We start from the raw sequence: 19,904 nt of genomic DNA on the forward strand, positions 1-19,904 counted from the left end.
CCATCTGGCCAGATCTGGCTTTGAATGACAATACCGGTGCCCGGACGACCGGACAGCCTATGCCTCAAAAGAGGCCTGCTATACACACGACGATATCCAGCGATTTAAAGACGATGCACAAGATCACATGCCCAGCAGCAGGACAGGTCCACCGTTGAATACAGTGTCGGCTGGATGTCGTGTATGCAGTGTCGTCTACAGAGCAGTTTCGGCCTCAAAAACGCCTAAAAGAAAAAATAGAGCCTACCCCTCAAAAAGAAAAAAAAAGGACGACCGGACAGCCTGGTCTTGCCGTTGGTGTAGTGTCAACACGTAGAGTGGAGCCTCCGTTTCCCGCACGTGGGAGGGAGGGTTCGCCGGCCCTTCACCGCTGCCCACGCAAGGCACTTCGGCGTCGCTTGTAATTTCTTGGAGAAGAGCTCCTCTCTATCCGCCCCCGCCCCCACCCCCACCCCCACCCCGGGTTCGGCCGAATCAATCCAAGGAAACGAATCACTGCCTACCACGCCAATTCCCCCGCAGATCCTCCGCGATTGATGAGTATTCCTCCCCCACTCTCTTGGTGGAGCGACTTGGATTTGGATGCGAGGGAGCTCCCTTCTCTCCGATCTCCCCGCCCCCCGTAAAGGCCTTTCGCCTCCCGCCGCCGGAGATAGTGCCATGGGCTAGGAACTCCACCTGCAGCCACCAGCGGCGGGCCGGAGCCTTTTCCGATCTGCCCGTATCCTCTTCTCGCTCTACAAGCCCCTCAGCTGTGTTGTTGGAACCTAGCTAGGAGTAAGTAGTATATCACAAGTGTTGGCAATACTATTCTACAGCTGCTGATTGGCCACGCGAATGCTGTGCCCGGATCCGGCTTATGTACAACTTTGTCCTCTTTAGTTAGTTTATTTAACTTGGAGGGCAAAGATTGGCTTAGTTGTGTGTGTGTCTTTTCGGGCGATTGTTACCCAGATAGTACTGTGCCAGCTTAGCTTCTTGTTTATCCTGGGTTACCATTTAACGTGAGTGCCGAGGAGACAAACTAAAGTTTTCATTTGTTCTTCCCATTTGGATATCCTATTTCGGGGACATATTCTTGGCAACACTCTGCCCTGTAAAAGATATTCTTTGCTCTGAATTGGTTTCCTTTGTGTTAATGTTACTAATAGTGGTGAGGAGGGCAGATATTACATATTCCCACCTGCCCAGCCAGTTGGAAACATGGGTTCCTCGCAGGAATCCACATTTTCATCCGCCTCAACTGCCGCACAAGTCAATGCTTTGGGCTTACTACCTGTCTATGCCAAGGAGCTTATTGCTGGTGGTGCAGCTGGTGCATTCGCAAAGACCGCCGTCGCGCCACTAGAGAGGGTAAAGATCTTATTGCAGGTATGGACTGCTTAATCCTTCAGTTCCAGTTCCGTTGCTTGTGGTGATTGCATGGGTATTTAGCTCCTTTATTAACGTAGGAGAACATGTCTTCTGTTCCTTTCTAGACAAGAACTCAAGGGTTTCAATCCCTTGGGATTCTCCAATCCTTGAGGAAGCTGTGGCAATACGAGGGAGTTCGAGGCTTCTACAAGTAAGTAAAGTGGAGAAAACGCCTTAAACTCTGACCGTTGAATTCAGCGTCTTGATTTTTAAGTTTTTACTGCTAAGTTGAGCATACTTATTTTGATATTTTATTTATCGTTCATGCAGAGGAAATGGTGCGAGTGTGCTTCGGATTGTTCCATATGCAGCATTGCATTACATGACATATGAGCAGTATAGGTGCTGGATACTGAATAATGCCCCATCAGTGGGTACAGGACCTGTGGTTGATCTCTTGGCTGGCTCAGCTGCTGGCGGAACAGCAGTTCTGTGTACCTACCCTTTAGACTTGGCTAGGACCAAGCTGGCATACCAGGTATGTACTACCCTGCTGATCATTGATTTTCTTTTTTGTATATGTAATAAAGTGTCTCTTCAATCGAAGTGCTATTGGACTAACTTCTTGATCGTCACATTGGCTCATGGTTATTCTTATTAATTTGCTTCACTAGGTTTCAAATGTAGCCCAACCTGTCAATTCATTGGGAAATTTTGGCCGCCAACCAGTATATAATGGTGTAAAGGATGTTTTTAAAACTGTTTACAAGGAAGGAGGTGTACGATCTTTGTACCGTGGGATAGGTATGTCGTGGCTATCAACTTGCGAAATCACGTCTCTTATAGCCTACTCAATCGGTGAAACTTCAGCTCATGTTCCATACTTGCAAAGCTTTTATGTTGTAACAAGGGTGCTATAAATAAAGTTCAGGTGAATGCTTGGAATGCATATGCAACTACATATTTCATCCATATCTGGTATCACTGATTAATACTGTCACGCACTGGCATAGTGGTATTAGGTGACCATAAAAGCAATTGCGAGGGCTCAATATATGAGAGTAGTTTATGATGGGCTAACACGTGAATATCCTGAAAAATATGTTTGAAGTTATGTACATTACTGTGCCCAACCTTGCGGTATTTGAAATTATGTACCACTTAGTACGCTAACTATGAAAAGTCATGTATTTAGATGTTATGTAAAACTCATCTGTCCCATAGCATTACACTGCATGACAATCAAATTTCAATTGTCTGTCAGGCCCAACCCTGATCGGTATTCTTCCGTACGCTGGCCTGAAATTTTACATATACGAGGACCTGAAATCTCGTGTTCCAGAAGATTACAAGAGATCTGTTATATTGAAGCTCTCTTGTGGGGCTTTGGCTGGTCTTTTTGGACAAACCCTCACTTACCCACTGGATGTTGTCCGAAGGCAAATGCAGGTATAATTCACATTGTAGTCATGATAATCTATGGGGTTGTAAGTTTGATTGCAACTCTGATTCGCTTCTGACCTGTCATGTGTTCAGGTTCAGAACAAGCAGCCCCAGAATGCAAATGATGCCTTCCGCATAAGAGGAACATTTCAGGGTCTCTTTCTTATCATTCGGTGCCAGGGGTGGAGACAACTGTTCGCTGGCTTGAGCCTTAATTATGTCAAGGTAATTGAGGATTAGAGGTGGCAGATATTGTATACTCTCACTTTTTTTTTTGAATTGTATCTTAAATGTGTAACTTCTCTAAAAATCGATCCATTTCAGGTTGTCCCGTCAGTTGCTATTGGTTTCACGACATATGACATGATGAAAAATTTGCTGGGAGTACCTCCACGCGAGAAAGCTCACCCATTGACTGGTAACAGCAACAAATGAAGCAACATCGACCTATTTGCGTTGTGGGTCTCATTTGTAAGCTATGTTGCATATGATGGTCTTAATAGCAACTTAACTGTTACATTTGTAAGAATGACAGCCCAGTTGAGCATTTGAGCTGCTCTAGACTTGGATATGATTGTATACTGATTGTGCTTCTTGAATAATTGAATTGATAAATCATTTTATTTGTGATTGCCTTGCATCGGCAACACAATAAGAAAAATGTACAGTAGTTTTGAGCTGCGTTGTCGAACCATTCGCCCATAAGACATAGGTCAGCAAAAATGAAAAGGTGAACCCTGGCTAAGTATATGAATCAGTTCCCTATAGCCTCATTTGGCTCAAATCTTCTCATTGGCATCGCAAAGATCACATGAAGACCTTGAATTAAAAAAAAAGATCACATGAAGATCTTTGTCTACTTTGTTTTGGCAAGTTTTTTCCGCTTTCTTTTTGTGCATGTGAAAATCATGTTATCTACAGCATAGAACCAGAACTTGAGTGCATCGTTAAGTAACATCATATTAACCAAGGGAAATTACACTGAAGCCTTGAGAAAGAAATTGAATTAAATCCTTTGATTCGCATAAATAGGATCAAATCCATGAGTGACAGTAATTACACAAAAATGAAACACATTTTTTTGTTGCATCCATCAACATTAAGGACAATCCCAAAATGAAATAAATCACAAAAGAACACACAACTGCAAACTGTACAGCATCCATCCACAGCCACCCCATATGCAGACCATTCAGTTTTGATAAAGACAAATGGATAAATCTGGCAGCTGACACGGAACTAGTCTTTCTTCTTGTCAGCTGGGGAGCAGAACCTCTCAAAGATCATGGCGAAGAATCCAAGGAAGTCGATTCGGTTCTTGGGGTTGTCTTTCTCCACCTCCCGTTTTTCTTCTTGAGCTGGAGCGTCAGTTTCGGCAGCAGCCTCGACTGGAACTTGAGTTTCATCCCCGGTTGTTTCCTGCTGCTGCACAGCTGCTACAACAGCCTGAATTTCTTCCACGGCCTGGTCTAGGATGTTTGAGTCTTGGGTCTTGTCGGCAGAGGTCTCGCCTTCTTTTGCCTTGTCCTCGGCCTCGGGCTCTTTCTCTTTGGATTCTGTATAAATAAATCAAAGATGATCCAAATCGTCAAAACATTACTAGTATTAGAGAAGTTTGATGATGCAGCAACAAACCAGGTATTTGTCAGGAAATATCTTGTTACAACTAATTGTACAAATTAGACTTGGATCAAAAGTTTTTACCACGTTTTCCCAGATGTAAAACCTCAGCAACTTTCTCCATGACTTCTGGGTGGTTCTTCACCTTGTCGAGGACCGAATTGACTTTCTCCATCACATCAGGGTTGCTTTTCACCTTGTCTTTCGCCTTGTCGAGCATCGAACTTAAGGCATCCATGTCCTTCTCTCCTTGTTCTTCTTCTTCTTCTTCTTCTTCTTCTTCACTTCCTTGACCTGAAGAAACTAACTAGTGTTAAGAGACTATAGTTGGCATTTCAACTGCAAAAACTTTGGTATTATCGATTTGATGTCATGCCATCAAGAAACTGTAAAGCCCAAAGTTTGCATATGGACGAGACGGATCTTAATAGTAGTTGGAGAAACATTAGGAGACCTTGGTAAATCGGATCTCTCAACAAGATGAAAGAGATTGAGAGACAGAAGCTTATCTAGTATAGGTATAGTATAGTATAGGCTGAATCAATCAAACTAGTGAAGAGGAGGAAGAATAGAGCCTTACCAGTTGGAATCTTGAGATTTGAGAAGGTTGCAATAAATGGGGAAAGCTAAGGAGACAGAAGGAAGCCGAGAAGCACGACCTTCTAATAATTTGTAGGAGAAGAGAAGCTCAAGAATTCTGGGTTTGGATCTCCGAGGCAGGCCAGGTCCTCCTTGATCTAGATCAGGAGAAGCAGGCTAATGTTTTGGGCTGGGCACTATATATACAGAGACTGCCGATGCCGAAGCATGATACAACTGGTAGGGCAGGGCGGGGCAGGAGGGTGACAGCTAAATACACTACTTCTTACCCACTGCCAAATTGCAAGCATTGATTGATTCTAGTATAGTGGTTGGTGGGCATTACTGCTCGCTCGCACGATGCAGAGTATTTGCATCATACATTACAGAGTGTCATTTGGTCCAACTGGGTCAAATAAAATAGGGGTACACATCAATGTTCTTCTGTCTTCTTAATAATAATATATTAAATACAGCAATATATTTCTACATTTGTTTTACTTGATCCGCGGACATAAGAATATACGACGTAACAGTTGGATGTTCCTGCCCTGCGTTATTCAGGAGTTTTGTTTCTGTTTCCATGCTGGACGAATTAAGGATTTGGTTGCACGTACAATATGCGTGTGTATCAAGGTCAACTAACCATCTGGCGCTAGCACATGGACGCCAGCTAAGATGACACAGCAAGAACATTGGGTCCTTGAGCTGTAAACTGTCTCTTCATCAGAAAGAAAGAAAAATCATCCGACAAAGTCTCTGCTCACAATCAGGGATGTTCTGAATAGTATTTTAGCCTATAAACATCGCTTCTTTGCGATTTCGGATCACGAGTGGCCCTCTATTCTATTCTATGGAGAAAACACAAGCTGGAAAACGCTAGTATCAGCTACTCCAGCGTCCTGCACAATCATTGTGCATAAAGTTGCTTTTCCTTGCAAGTAAAGCTAAAGACAGGCCGCCAAAAAATAACTGGAAGCAAATCCTCTGACGTATGGCCCGCTGCCGTTGCGCCACTGACTCGTGGGCCCGGGGCCACATGTTAGTGGGCATCACGGCACGTCAGAGGAGCCGCGTCCAAAATAACTATGAAATGCTCAAAACTAAACTCTAGTTTGATGGTTGGGCCGCCGAAATAGTAACCTCTCAAGCCATCATTTGGATCAAGTTTTAACATAATGCTCCTATTTATTAAGTTCACAGTATCAAACATCCAAAACTCAAATAAACATGGTACCGTTAGAAAAAAACAACATGCATAGTGTGATAAATCTCACATGATCCATTCGCATCAACCTACTCTGGGAATCATGGATGGAATTAACTTGTGCAATCACTACCTGTTACGTCACCCTTTTGTAATTGATCACATGCCTCGTTGATTTCCTTCTAAGGCCGTATCGGAAAAGGATGTCTCGCCTATACACAGACTAGCGTTTCCCCCCATTTACCTATGCGTTTTATGCTTAAGAAAGCGCACAGTGAAGCAAACATCTATGTTCAAGCATCTACTTCTGCAACATAAAAAAGAGAGCATGTACTGCCTCCTGAGTGATGTACAGTATTTTTCTGTATTTTCCCTAAACGTCTGTCTCAGTTTATAACTGTTTTTGACCTAATTGGAAGGTGAAAGCTGAGCTGAATCATACTCCTATATAGGAGTATATATTTCAGGATATATTTTTCCATGTGAAATGTTCAAACAGAATCAACAGAAGGTGACAGCAATCGCAAGGAAATTTGCGATATTTGCAGATCCCGGAAATTTTCGTTTCAAGTGGCCCTGAATTGAATATTACTGCATGTACCTAGTTCCTTCGAGCGGCTTGTTTCTGAATGGCCTCCAACATCCTCCTTGGCTTTCTCAAGAATGCCTGAGCCCGTCTCCAGGATTGCTTCAATGCCGGCGTTCACATCCTCTTGAACCTTTGCTGCCCTCTCTTCAGCGTCTGTAGACCAGGCCCGAAGGTCAGGCAGGAGGAAATTATTAATGTTACATATAGCCAACTGTCTGTCAAGACTTGGAACAACCAATTTGGGAGAAATGTGCAATGCATTAAAAATTCTGAGAGCTAATATGAAAATTCTTAAATTACATCATTTCAACTCTGAAACATTATAGTTTGATTAAGTATTGCTGTTATATCCACCATCCAGCTGTCAGGTTGATGTCAGTGTCGAAAATGTTGTTCTTCTGGCCTAAACGCAAAACTGTTTTCAGAATAAGTATTTCTGTTTTCTGAACCTATTTATTCATCAGAAAAATAAAAGGATACATTAGCGATTCTATTTTCATTTACTTGACTGGCGTGATGTCTTTTACTGAACTGACCATGGGATTTGAGCAACCAAAAATACTCCTAGTGCCTGTGTCGGTTAAAACTCTACTTCTATGAAAGGTTCAAGAGCTGAGATGAAGAAGAGGTTTGTTGGAAGCCTTAAAGGCATTCTTGAAACGAAATGACTAACCATTCTTGGCTGATTTGATGCTTCCTGCAAGGGCACCAAACCCACCCTTGGCGCCATCGAAGAAGTCGTTCTTCCCACGGCTATCTTTGTCCTTCTTGGGCGATGATGCATCGGTGTTTTTCACTTTCTTGGAATTCTTGCGCTGGAAAAACATTTCGTTCTGTGCTTCCTCTTATACTGCAAAAGTTGGTGTAGACAAGAGCATGTATAAAACAACATACCGCCTGCAGCGTACTCAAGAATGCTACTGTAAATGCTAATTTGTACTGATTTGCTAGTCCATTGTTGTTGCATCGGATCTAATTCTGAATAGCTCGTGCCTTAAAAGGTAGTACAAGATGAAAACAGCGATCTCCTTGTAATAGCTGGCTCAGTTTTGAATTTTGAAAAAATCCATGGTTGGTTGTCGTGAAGCATTATTTGTATTGCCTCATGTACCAACCAGGTCCGTTCATGGTTACTGAAATTTCAGAGAGGGGCCCAAGCAAAATGCGCCGAGACTCGAGAAAAGATAACATCAAACAGAAAAGAAAATGATCCGTCCATCTAACCACTTATATAACTCATTAACACCAATCCAATCATTCCAAAAGGCGCTAGAAATAAAAAAGAAAAAGAAAGGAGGAGAGCAAGAGATATCTTACCTACTTTCCTGGGTACGATGAGAAAACGGAGAGGGGCTGCAGCAGAGGAGAGGAGAAGAGGGACAGGGTGAGGGGATGGATATGCAGAGGAATAAAATGCTCCTCCCTTTATGGTTTCCAGCATGGAGTCGTTGCTTCAATTCAATCGGATCCGGGCGCCCCAACCCGCAACCGTCGGCTTCGAATTTCTTGGTCTTTCCTGGCTAAAACTTATGAAACTGGTCATTGCATTTCTTTACTAAACCAACAACACGAGATCAAAACGCGGTTATTAGTTTATATGGCTTCTGTGTTGACTTAACCAGCGCAACCATGTTTATCGCCGAGTGATGAACACGTTTATGTGTATAGGATTTTTTGCAGGTAACAGAAAAATGTAAGTTGAGGCTGAAGTGCTGCACAAGGAGTCTCGTTAGCCAATCTCGTGCACTCACTTTAGCGTGTACGTCGCAACACAACACAGACTTGAAGCAAATAGTTTTGTCCGAGTCTTCGCGGATGGATGGTTTGTATACCCGTCGCTATAACGGACCTGAGCTCCAATTTGCTAGGATGTTTCTTCTTCGGATAAAATCTTCTCACGATTTGTCTTGCTTGTTTTTTTTATTCGGAAACATCCTAGCAAACCTGTTGTAACGACGAGTAGCGTATGACAGAAATGGACATGCTTTTAATTGGAGCCATATTGAAAGAAGATGAGATGTGCTGATCGAACCAACACGTGTGTATCGGCCGTGTTCTCTCACGCATTGAAGCGTTCCCTGTGACTGAGGACATGTGTTTATCAACAACGTATTTGACGGTCACGCTCATCTGGTCGGTTACTCGATTGCGTCATCGGATATTTTTCCCCGTTGTGAGACGCGCGTACTCCATTTGCATTCACAGGGGTTGCCAACCTCCCAGGATGCATGAGCTGACCATGCTGTATTTCAATCTGGAGCATCAAAGATGTACTGAGAAGATATCAATTACACTCAATCTTTACACCAGCATGACTCAAGAGCATCAAGGATGCATGCAGTCAAATTATTACCACCGCCGAAGAGCCCAGATAGTTCCCATTACCATCCCGGCACAGTGCAGCAACAACCCCTCCATGTCTGTTTTTGGCAACTGCTCTGTCCGCATTTAGCTTCAGGGCACCATCCATCAAGGGTAGCCAGCGCTGGGATTGTACCACTGAAGTCGGCTGCACGCTGGACTTGACTACCTCCCCTGGTAATTGATCATGCTCAGAGATAAAATTGTTCACAAATGAGATGGTCTGGTATGGCGACTGGAAGATTGCCTTATATACTGCTTTGCTTCTGGCATCCACACCGCACATAGAGTTACCACCATCTGTGTGAAACTAGTGTGATCTAGTGTATCATAAAGCTCGAACAACCAGTTCTTTGCACTCGGCTCCATGTTTTCTGTCATCTTTGAAACAAGGGTCTCACTCGAAAGAGCCCGTATGCATCTGGACATGGTGCAAGATAAAAGAGCATGTCGCCATGAATCGACTACTCCGCAGAGGGGGCACGCCCGCTGGTTTATATTTCGTTTTTGGAGCACATCGGTTGTAGGCAGGGAGTGGCGAGCCAGACTCCACAGAAACACTGATTTTTGAAGGGACATTGAATTTCCATAGAGTTGTCCAAGATTTCTCCTCTCTGTCATTTGTTGAAGACCCGACTCTGCCCTCTAGCCATTCTTCCCTCCGGACTTTGGTTTTGATCAAACATTTGTATGCGGATCTACATCGTGTCCATGGGCATGAACACAAAGTTCAAGGTCGACTCCCACTTCTTCAATGCATAACCTTTCATTCACTTCTCGCGTTTAATGAAGTTGCAGTGTGGAAAAATTTTATCTGGCAAAATACCAGAAGAGTATGACTCATGAAAACTTTCGAGTTCACACGTATTATGAAAGGCATAGGTTCAACCCATCAAGGCATCTTAGGAACATATACCACAAACTTCGGAGTAAATATTACAAGCTCGAAAGAAGAGCATTGTTCAAAATCAGATGATACAATTTACCAAAGGCATTATATACCCATGGAAAGGCTCACAAGGTTATTCAATAGGAAGGACACTGTCGGATAAAATCCAACAAAGGAACCGATGGTCCACAAAGGATCTGATGTGAGCATCAGTACTCAACCAGAGGAAGTAGAATGCCAGGAGATCTGATTATAGAAACAACTGACTAACTCAAAGTTCAAATGCAAAAGAATTATGATTTCCAACTCAGGGGGGTCAGAAGCAACGCTCTGATCAAGGATGGATAAGTTGAGTAGGCTTAGGGGTACAATCGATGGCAATTTGATAGGTCGAGATCCAGCTCACGTTTAAAATGACGTCTGAGCCGAAAGAATGAATTCTAGGATATGATTGAGGATTGCGAGCATTCGCAACAAATTGAATCAACGGACTCAAAATGATAATGACAAGAGATGCCAATAAGATTACGAGACTTATGGGATTAACCATAATGCAAGCAAACAAGAATTTCGAGAGCAATAGGCTCCTGAGGATTTTCGGAAGATCGAATAGTATTTTGAAGACTATTGTGGAATACTTGAATCAACTGGGGATGACCGGATACTCGGTAAGTGCGAGAATTATCCGTAGGGGTATTCAGGTGACAAAGAACAGCAAGGCAGTAAGCTCAAAGGATTCTCGGAACAACAGAGAGAATTTCGGGGTATCTTGTAATAACAAGATCAACTGGGAAACATTGTATGAATGGCGAGTATACGTGGTTATCCATAGGAGTTTATCGATGAAAGAGAATTGCAAAAGCAATGAACACAAGTTCTCGGGTTATCAGCGGAGAGTATCTTCAGGGTCTTCACGTGCAGCAGACGATCATCAGTAATAAAGGGCTCTCCGGGTGAAAGTGATAACGAGATCCTAATGTTAGATTTAGTAAAATTCACTTAACCCGAATAGAAGAGAGATCAGAGTCCCAGAGTATAGACAAGGAGTAAAAGGTCCTAATACCACCCAATGGCGACGTGGGCCCGTAAGACACACAGCCATGTTAGTAGAAGTTTTGTAATGTCTAGACTTGACTTCGGCCAAGGAGTGTGGAAAGGGGGATTCCTACAGGCAGTTGGCTCTGATACCAACTTGTGACGCCCCCGATTTGACCGTACACTAATCATGCACGCAAATGTGTACGATCAAGATCAGGGACTCACGGGAAGATATCACAACACAACTCTAAAACATAAATAAGTCATACAATCATCATAATACAAGCCAGGGGCCTCGAGGGCTCGAATACAAGTGCTCGATCACAGACGAGTCAGCGTGAGCAACAATATCTGAGTACAGACATAAGTTAAACAAGTTTGCCTTAAGAAGGCTAGCACAAAAGTAGCAACGATCGAAAAGGCAAGGCCTCCTGCCTGGGACCTCCTAACTACTCCTCGAAGCCGAACTCCATGTAGAATCATCCTCGGGATCTCTAGTTCCTGGACTCCAGCATCTGGTTGCGACAATCCGGTATAGAAAAAGGGAAAAGAGGGAGAAAAGCAACCGTGAGTACTCATCCAAAGTACTCGCAAGCAAGGAGCTACACTACATATGCATTGGTATATGTGTAAAGGGGCATATCGGTGGACTGAACTGCAGAATGCCAGAATAAGAGGGGGATAGCTAGTCCTGTCGAAGACTACGCTTCTGGCCATCTCCATCTTGCAGCACGTAGAAGAGAGTAGATTGAAGTCCTCCAAGTAGCATCGCATAGCATAATCCTACCCGGCGATCCCCTCCTCGTCGCCCTGTTAGAGAGCGATCACCGGGTTATATCTGGCACTTGGAAGGGTGTGTTTTATTAAGTATCCGGTTCTAGTTGTCATAAGGTCAAGGTACAACTCCGGGTCGTCCTTTTACCGAGGGACACGGCTATTCGAATAGATAAACTTCCCTGCAGGGGTGCACCACATAACCCAACACGCTCGATCCCATTTGGCCGGACACACTTTTCTGGGTCATGCCCGGCCTCGTAAGATCAACACGTCGCAGCCCCACCTAGGCTCAACAGAGAGGTCAGCACGCCGGTCTAAACCTATGCGCGCAGGGGTCTGGGCCCATCGCCCTATGCACACCTGCACGTTGCGTACGCGGCCGGAAGCAGACCTAGCCCCCTTAATACAAGCGCGAGCTTACGGTCCAATGCGGCGCGCGCCACTCAGTTGCTGACGTCAAAAGAGCTTCGGCTGATACCACGGCGTCGGGATACCCATAACTACTCTCACGTAGATGGTTAGTGCGTATGGACCAAATGGCCAGACTCAGATCAAATACCCAGAACTCGTTAAGTGTGTTAAGTATCCGCGAACGCCGACCAGGGCCAGTCCCACCTCTCTCCTAGGTGGTCTCAACCTGCCCTGTCGCTCCGCCATAAAGTAACAGTCGGGGGCCGTCAGGAACCCAGGCCCACCTCTACCGGGGTGGAGCCACCTGTCCTTTCAGCCCCCTCATCAGCATCACTTGCGGGTACTCAACGAGCCGACCCGACTTTAGTCACCACATGTGTCATGTATATAAAGTATATAGTATATACCCGTGATCACCTCCCGAAGTGATCACGACCCAGTAGTATAGCATGGCAGACGGACAAGAGTGTAGGGCCACTGATGGAACACTAGCATCCTATACTAAGCAGTAGGATTGCAGGTAAAGGTATCAACAGTAGAAGCAAGGGCAGGCTATGCATCAGTATAGGATTAACGGAAAGCAGTAACATGCTACACCACTCTAATGCAAGCAGTATAGAGAAGAATAGGCGATATCTGGTGATCAAGGGGGGGGGGCTTGCCTGGTTGCTCTGGCAAGTAGGAGGGGTCGTCGACTCCGTAGTCGAACTGGGCAGCAGCAGGGTCGGTCTCGTAGTCTACCGGAGAGAAGAGGGGGAAGAAACAGTAAATACAATGCAAACATAAGCATGACGATGCGTGACATGACAATGAGCGGTGCTAGGTGTGTCCTAACGCGACAGTAGGTGGTACCGGTGAAGGGGGGGAACATCCGGGAGGTATTCCCGATGTTTCGCGTTTTCGGACAGACGGACCGGAGGGGGAAAGTTGCTAGTTCGATAGGTTAGGGAGGTGTGGTGGACGAACGGACTGCGTATTCGGATTCGTCTCGTCGTTCTGAGCAACTTTCATATAGAAAACATTTTCATCCGAGTTACGGTTTAAAAGATATGAATTTTCAAAGTTTATTTGAATTTCTGGAATTATTTAAATTAAGCAAAATGAATTATGACGTCAGCATGAGGCAATGCTGACGTCAGCAGGTCAACAGAGCGGCTGACCAGGTCAAACTGACCAGTGGGCCCCACCTGTCATAGACAGTGGGTTAACAGAAGATTAAACTAATTAATTTTTAGTTAATTAACTACTGGGCCCACCTGTCAATGAGTGATTAGATTAATTAATTAGTTTTAATTATAAAAACATTTTTCTTTTCTCTTTTTTTTTTTTAATTTTGCGGCGGGGCCCGCATGTCAGTGGCTGGGCTGCCCAGTCAGCACGTTGACTGGGTTGACCCAGTCAACGGGGCCCACGGGGCCCTCTGGCAGTGGCACTGGGGTGGCCCCAGGCCAGCCACGTCGGCGGCCGGCGCCGGAGCGACTCCGGCGACCAAAACAGCGGCGGCCCGTCGCCGGAGTTGGCCGGAATCGCGCTACGGGGCTCGGGGAGGAGCGGGGCTAGGCCCATTCAAAAGAGCTCGCAGCGCCGCATCCAGTGGTGGCCGGGGCTTCGCCGGACTTGGCCGGAATCGGCGCCGGCGAGCGGCGGAGGCGGCGGCGCGCACGGGTGCCCGACGGAAACGAGGCTACGGCGGGCTATCGAGCAAGCGGAGGGGCTGGGGGGCATCTACGCGAGGTGGGGAGTGCAACGGGCTTGAGCCCGTGACCAAAAGGTCACCGGAGCCTTGCCGGCGGCGAGCTCCGCGGCGCGGCGTTCGGGCGCGCGTGGGGAAGCAGCTAGGGGGCGCGCGAGAGAGAAAGGACAGGGGAGAAGGGGGAGAGGCTCACTGCGAGGCTGTAGGGAGACGGCAGTGTGCTCGGGGAGGCTCGTCGGAGGCGAAACGGAGCGGCGATCGACGGCGGCCGTGCGGGGAAGAAGAGCTCGGGGAGGTCGTTGCAGGGGCTCCGGTCTCCAACGGGCTGCACCAGACGAAGCAGCGGGCGACGGCGGTCCTTGGAGACACCTTGGGGCGGCGAGGTGGGTACGGTGGCCGTGTGAACGACGGTGAACGGCGGCGACCGCGTCGGGCGTGGGGAAGGGAGGAGCGGCGCGGATCTGGGGGGAAAGAGAGAGGCGCAGAGGCCGAGAGGAGAGCGGGGGCGAGTGGGAGAGAGGCCCGAGGAGGCGGGGGGGTGCTGGCGCCCTTATCCTCCCCGTCGCCGGCGAGGTGGCGCGGCGGGGACCGGCCCCTGTTCCGACCCCGGTCGGGGGAACAGGGAAGGGGGCGAGTGGGAGAGGTGGGCTGGGCCGGGGGTCGGCCCAGTTGGGCCAGGGGTCTAGTGGGGGGGCCTTCTCCCTTTTCTTTTTCTTTTTTCTTTGTTCTGTGTTCTTTTGCATTTCTTTTTATTTGTTTATTTTCTTTTCTGTTTTATTTCATTTAAAAGTATTTAGGTATCTTATAAAAATGTGTTTTCTCCACAATAATTATCAGTGCAATTTCTGGCATGGCCCGAACATTTTTGTTTAAATTTTTGAAAACTTTTATTTTCCACTTTAAATTTAATTGAAGTTTGAATTAGGAGTTTGAAAGGAAATGTGTTTCAAATGTGATCAAGCCCTGTTTAGCAACATGATTAGCTTAATCACAGAGGGTTACTGTAGCATGATTCTCGGGGTGTCACACCTGAATCCCAACCCATCTAAATATTTTGGTCGGGTCATGACATCCCAGGATACCCAGGCTGGTTTCCGTTCACCCTGTTTGCACCCCCACCAGAATTTTCGGATAATAGGTGCTCCAACAACGACGCCTTGGGAACAATGTATGAGTGCCTTTGTCACCAGACCCAACCACTATGGTCAGATCATGGGTTTTCATCCCAAAGAGGAGTCTGAGTAAATTGCCATGCAATGTCTTCAACAAAGGAATGTCGCATGAATAACGTCATTGTCAGGTTCAACCAATGAAAGTCATACCTAAGAATTTTCACCCTCGAACTCGAGTCCCTACACTAAAAAGCACCACCTAGCTAGCGTCGCCCCTGTGCTGCCAGCCTACCACCACATGTCAATCCATGACCGCACAGTTGCTCAAACGCATTGTCTTGGTGGACCTAACCGACGACAATGTTTGGGTTTAGTTGTAGCCTTTTCAAAGTAAGAGTATCGATCCCATAGGGAGCACATGAATCAGACTTTTGCCTCTAGTAGTGAATTATGTACCTTTATGCCTACAGATAGTTGTAGACTTAAAGAAAAATGAGGGCAGTAAATAATTGTGATTGGGTAATGAAGCGAACTTTGGAGTAAATAACATAAAAGTAAAAGTAAATAAAGAGCAATGACTAGAGTGACTGATGGAATGGCAGAGGAGGAAGGCGTTCTCAAGGAGTCTGGAATCCCCATTGGTATGTTTGTAACGCACCTATGCAAAGGCATAGTATGGAATGGATATTTGAACCACTGTTGGTGATTATGCTGGGCGAAGCCGGGTACAGTACACGTTCTACTCGGAGTAGACTACGTGCCATTCACGCCACTATCATAGTCTCCCCAGAGGGTTACAACTCATGATAATTAAGGGTTGCCCCATGGACGTGGCCTACCTAAGGGTTCTCCGTAATTCCCCTATCAATTGCAAACGTTAGGAGCAATGGGCTTTTACTGTCACCTTGAATTACCTTCACATCCCAACCCTCTATGACGATAGTGATATACTTCATGGTCATAAGGCACAAATGCTAATTGGGTCCCCTTCACAACATTCACAAAGTTATTAACTAAGCATTCAACAAGGAATCTCATATCTAAAATAATGTTTCAGATCCTACAGATACCAAGGTTCATCGATATCCCTGAGAACTAGGGTTCTACTCACATACGAAGATAACAAACATCATGACAAGGGTGATGGAATACATGGATGAATGATTCGAATAACACACAAGATGATCTAGTAGGGTTCTTGATGTTACAATGATAAGGATGTGGATGACGATGACGATGACATTGGTGATGATGTTGTAGTCCCCTTGTGCGCGAGGAGGACAATTCCCTTCTTCTCCTTGTATCCCTCCTCCGCATGAACTCTGGAGGCTAGGGTTATACCTTCTGGATGAGTTTCTGGTCGCTCTGTCCGTCTCATCCATGAACCGATCTGGCGGCGGCGATGGAACTACATACGACCTCCCATACAAGCGGGTGCGGTCGTATGGAACGCCGTCTTTTGCACTGGAGGCACAATGAGTTCTTCTTCTTTGGCCTTCTTGCTTGATTATTTTATGGTAGGTGATTATCACTTTAAATACGTGATTCCACTACCATTTTTGGGGATTTCTTCCATTCTATGATAAATGGTCCAAAAGGCGTTACCCGAGGGATTATCAATAAAAAGAGGTGCGCGTATGCAGTAAAATTCCACAAAACCTATCATGTAAGCACAAAATACTTAGTAAAATCATCACATAAATTGGACTCATCACAGAGCAGCTAGTCTATCAACATAACCAGTCAACTTCACTATATGCTCACTCATTGAGGAACCTTATGCCATCTTGCATTCAATCAAGGCCTTGGTTATCTCAAAACGTTCGGTCCTTGCCTGCTTCTTGTATAGAGCATCCAGTAACCCAATTATAAATTGAGTATTTGATCGTTCAAAACGTTTCTATAGTTAAGGGTCAAATACTAGATTGGTTTTTCTTGCAAGTCAACATGAGGCACTGGACTGACTCATAATCATCATTACGAGCTGTGAAAGCATCTACAACTTCTTGTGGTGCATCTTTTGCAGGTGGATCACCCAGGGGCTGATCCAGCACATACTCCTTAGCACTTCTAAAACAAATCTCAGGTTCCAGATCCAATCCGCATAGCCTCCGCCATTTGCAGCCAATTTTTCTTTCTCTAACATAAGGGCTAAGTTGAACATATTGCGATCTACAACGATAAACACACGATTCATTGTTCATAATTATGTTGCACTGGTGTTTAAACTAGAAAGTGAACTCTCACTCAAATCAATATCTATCATATTTGGTAGTGTGTGATTCAAGACCCTAATCTTATTCTTAGTCATTGGTGTGAACATCACTAATGTCAAGAGTTTCGACCGATAGGCAAACTTTTATCGATCATATCTTCATATGAGTCTTGTTCATTTTTTGATGCTTTATGCTCCGAGCTCAGAACGATTCTTCCAAAACTTCAAGACAACCGAGTGCTATCTGCATATATGGTCTGACCATTGATACGTCTCCAACGTATCTATAATTTTTATTGTTCCATGCTATTATATTATCTGTTTTGGATGTTTTATATGCATTAATATGCTATTTTATATTATTTTTGGACTAACTTATTAACCTAGATCCCAGTGCCAGTTTTTGTTCTTTCCTTGTTTTTGGGCTTCGCAGAAAAGGAATACCAAACGGAGTCCAAACAGAATAAAACTTCACGATGATTTTTCTTGGACCAGAAGACACCCAGGGGACTTGGAATCCAAGTCAGAAGAGCCACGAGGCGACGACAAGGGTGGAGGGCACGCCCTAGGGGGGGCTACCTTGCCACCTCCTCGGGACTCCTCTGACCTAACCCTTGGCCCTATATATTGACATATATTCCAGAACCACTAGAAGCATCCACGAAAACACTTTTCCACCACCACAACCTTCTGTTCCCGTGAGATCCCATCTTGAGGCCTTTTCCGGCATCCTGTCAGAGGGGGATTCGATGACGGAGGAAATCTACATCAACTCTATTGCCCTTCCAATGAAGCGTGAGTAGTTTACCACAGACCTATGGGTCCATAGCTAGTAGCTAGATGTCTTCTTCTCTCTCTTTGATTCTCAATACCATGTTCTCCTCGATGTTCTTGGAGATCTATCCGATGTAATCTTCTTTTGCAGTGTGTTTGTCGAGATTCGATGAATTGTGGATTTATGATCAGCTTATCTATGAATATTATTTGAATCTTCTCTGAATTCTTATATGCATGATTTGGTATCTTTGTATTTCTCTTCGAATTATCGGTTTGGTTTGGCCAACTAGATTGGTTTTTCTTGCAATGGGAGAGGTGCTTAGCTTTGGGTTCAATCTTGCGTGATTTCACCCAGTGACAAAGTAGGGGTAGCGAGACACGTATTGAATTATTGCCATCGAGGATAAAAAGATGGGGTTTATATATATTGCATGAGTTTATTCCTCTACATCATGTCATTTTACTTAAGGCGTTACTCCGTTCTTTATGAACTTAATACTCTAGATGCATGCTGGATAGCGGCCGATGTGTGGAGTAATTGTAGTAGATGCAAGCAGGAGTCAGTCTATTTTACACGGACGTGATGCCTATATTGCATAATCATTGCCTTGGATATCGTCATAACTTTGCACTTTTCTATCAATTGCTCGACAGTAATTTGTTCGCCCACCATATTATTTGCCTTCATGAGAGAAGCCTCTAGTGAAACCTATGGCCCCGGGGTCTATTTTCCATCATATTAGTTTCTGATCTACTATTTTGCAATCTTTTATTTTCAGATCTATAAACCAAAAAACCCAAAAACATTTTATCTTTTGTTTAGTTTTATTTATCTCTTTCAAATCTAACCTTTGCAAGTGACCGTGAAGGGATTGACAACCCCTTTATCGCGTTGGGTGCAAGTGTTTGATTGTTTGTGCAGGTGCATCGATTGGGGACTTGCATGTTTCTCCTACTAGATTGATACCTTGGTTCTTAAGTGAGGGAATACTTATCTCTACTACGCTGCATCTGTTGGAAATATGCCCTAGAGGCAATAATAAATGGTTATTATTATATTTCTTTGTTCATGATAATCGTCTATTATTCATGCTATAATTGTATTGTCCGGAAATCGTAATACATGTGTGAATACATAGACCACAACCTGTCCCTAGTAAGCCTCTAGTTGACTAGCTCGTTGATCAACAGATAGTCATGGTTTCCTGACTATGGACATTGGATGTCATTGATAACGGGATCACATCATTAGGAGAATGATGTGATGGACAAGACCCAACTTAAGCATAGCATAAAAGATCGTGTAGTTTCGTTTGCTAGAGCTTTTCCAATGTCAAGTATCTTTTCCTTAGACCATGAGATCGTGCAACTCCCGGATACCGTAGGAGTGCTTTGGGTGTGCCAAACGTCACAATGTAACTGGGTGACTATAAAGGTGCATTACGGGTATCTCCGAAAGTGTCTGTTGGGTTGGCACGGATCGAGACTGGGATTTGTCACTCCGTGTGACGGAGAGGTATCTCTGGGCCCACTCGGTAATGCATCATCATAATGAGCTCAATGTGACTAAGGCGTTAGTCACGGGATCATGCATTGCGGTACGAGTAAAGAGACTTGCCGGTAACGAGATTGAACAAGGTATTGGGATACCGACGATCGAATCTCGGGCAAGTAACATACCGATTGACAAAGGGAATTGCATACGGATTGATTGAATCCTCGACACCGTGGTTCATCCGATGATATCATCGTGGAACATGTGGGAGCCAACATGGGTATCCAGATCCCGCTGTTGGTTATTGACCGGAGAGGCGTCTCGGTCATGTCTGCATGTCTCCCG

At 45.0% G+C, this 19,904-nt stretch overlaps 2 protein-coding genes across 4 annotated transcripts; one reads left to right on the top strand and one right to left on the bottom strand.

Moving 5' to 3' along the window:
- Window positions 1-395: 395 nt before the first annotated feature.
- On the top strand, window positions 396-3,487 carry LOC123078417 (mitochondrial carrier protein CoAc1). 2 transcript variants are annotated; one of them, XM_044500920.1, is made up of 7 exons: window positions 396-1,371; window positions 1,452-1,564; window positions 1,684-1,891; window positions 2,028-2,157; window positions 2,618-2,802; window positions 2,890-3,021; window positions 3,121-3,487. In XM_044500920.1, the coding sequence occupies exons 3-7, from the start codon at window positions 1,736-1,738 to the stop codon at window positions 3,229-3,231; spliced, it is 714 nt and encodes a 237-aa protein (XP_044356855.1). In that variant the 5' UTR covers window positions 396-1,371; window positions 1,452-1,564; window positions 1,684-1,735; the 3' UTR covers window positions 3,232-3,487. The 2 variants fall into 2 exon arrangements, with proteins under 2 accessions (XP_044356855.1, XP_044356854.1); XM_044500919.1 differs by having other exon boundaries at window positions 1,479-1,564.
- A 298-nt stretch (window positions 3,488-3,785) lies between these two features.
- Window positions 3,786-8,184, bottom strand: LOC123078419 (cilia- and flagella-associated protein 251). 2 transcript variants are annotated; one of them, XM_044500921.1, is made up of 5 exons: window positions 8,109-8,184; window positions 7,465-7,641; window positions 6,804-6,944; window positions 4,501-4,710; window positions 3,786-4,352 (listed from the first exon to the last, which is right to left on the bottom strand). In XM_044500921.1, exons 2-5 carry the CDS (start codon window positions 7,616-7,618, stop codon window positions 4,036-4,038), a joined length of 822 nt encoding a protein of 273 aa, XP_044356856.1. In that variant the 5' UTR covers window positions 7,619-7,641; window positions 8,109-8,184; the 3' UTR covers window positions 3,786-4,035. The 2 variants fall into 2 exon arrangements, with proteins under 2 accessions (XP_044356856.1, XP_044356857.1); XM_044500922.1 differs by lacking the exons at window positions 6,804-6,944; window positions 7,465-7,641; window positions 8,109-8,184 and adding an exon at window positions 4,997-5,261.
- Between the last annotated feature and the right edge of the window lie 11,720 nt (window positions 8,185-19,904).

This window comes from Triticum aestivum, chromosome 3D (assembly GCF_018294505.1).
Source record: "Triticum aestivum cultivar Chinese Spring chromosome 3D, IWGSC CS RefSeq v2.1, whole genome shotgun sequence".
Classification (NCBI taxonomy): Eukaryota; Viridiplantae; Streptophyta; class Magnoliopsida; order Poales; family Poaceae; genus Triticum; species Triticum aestivum.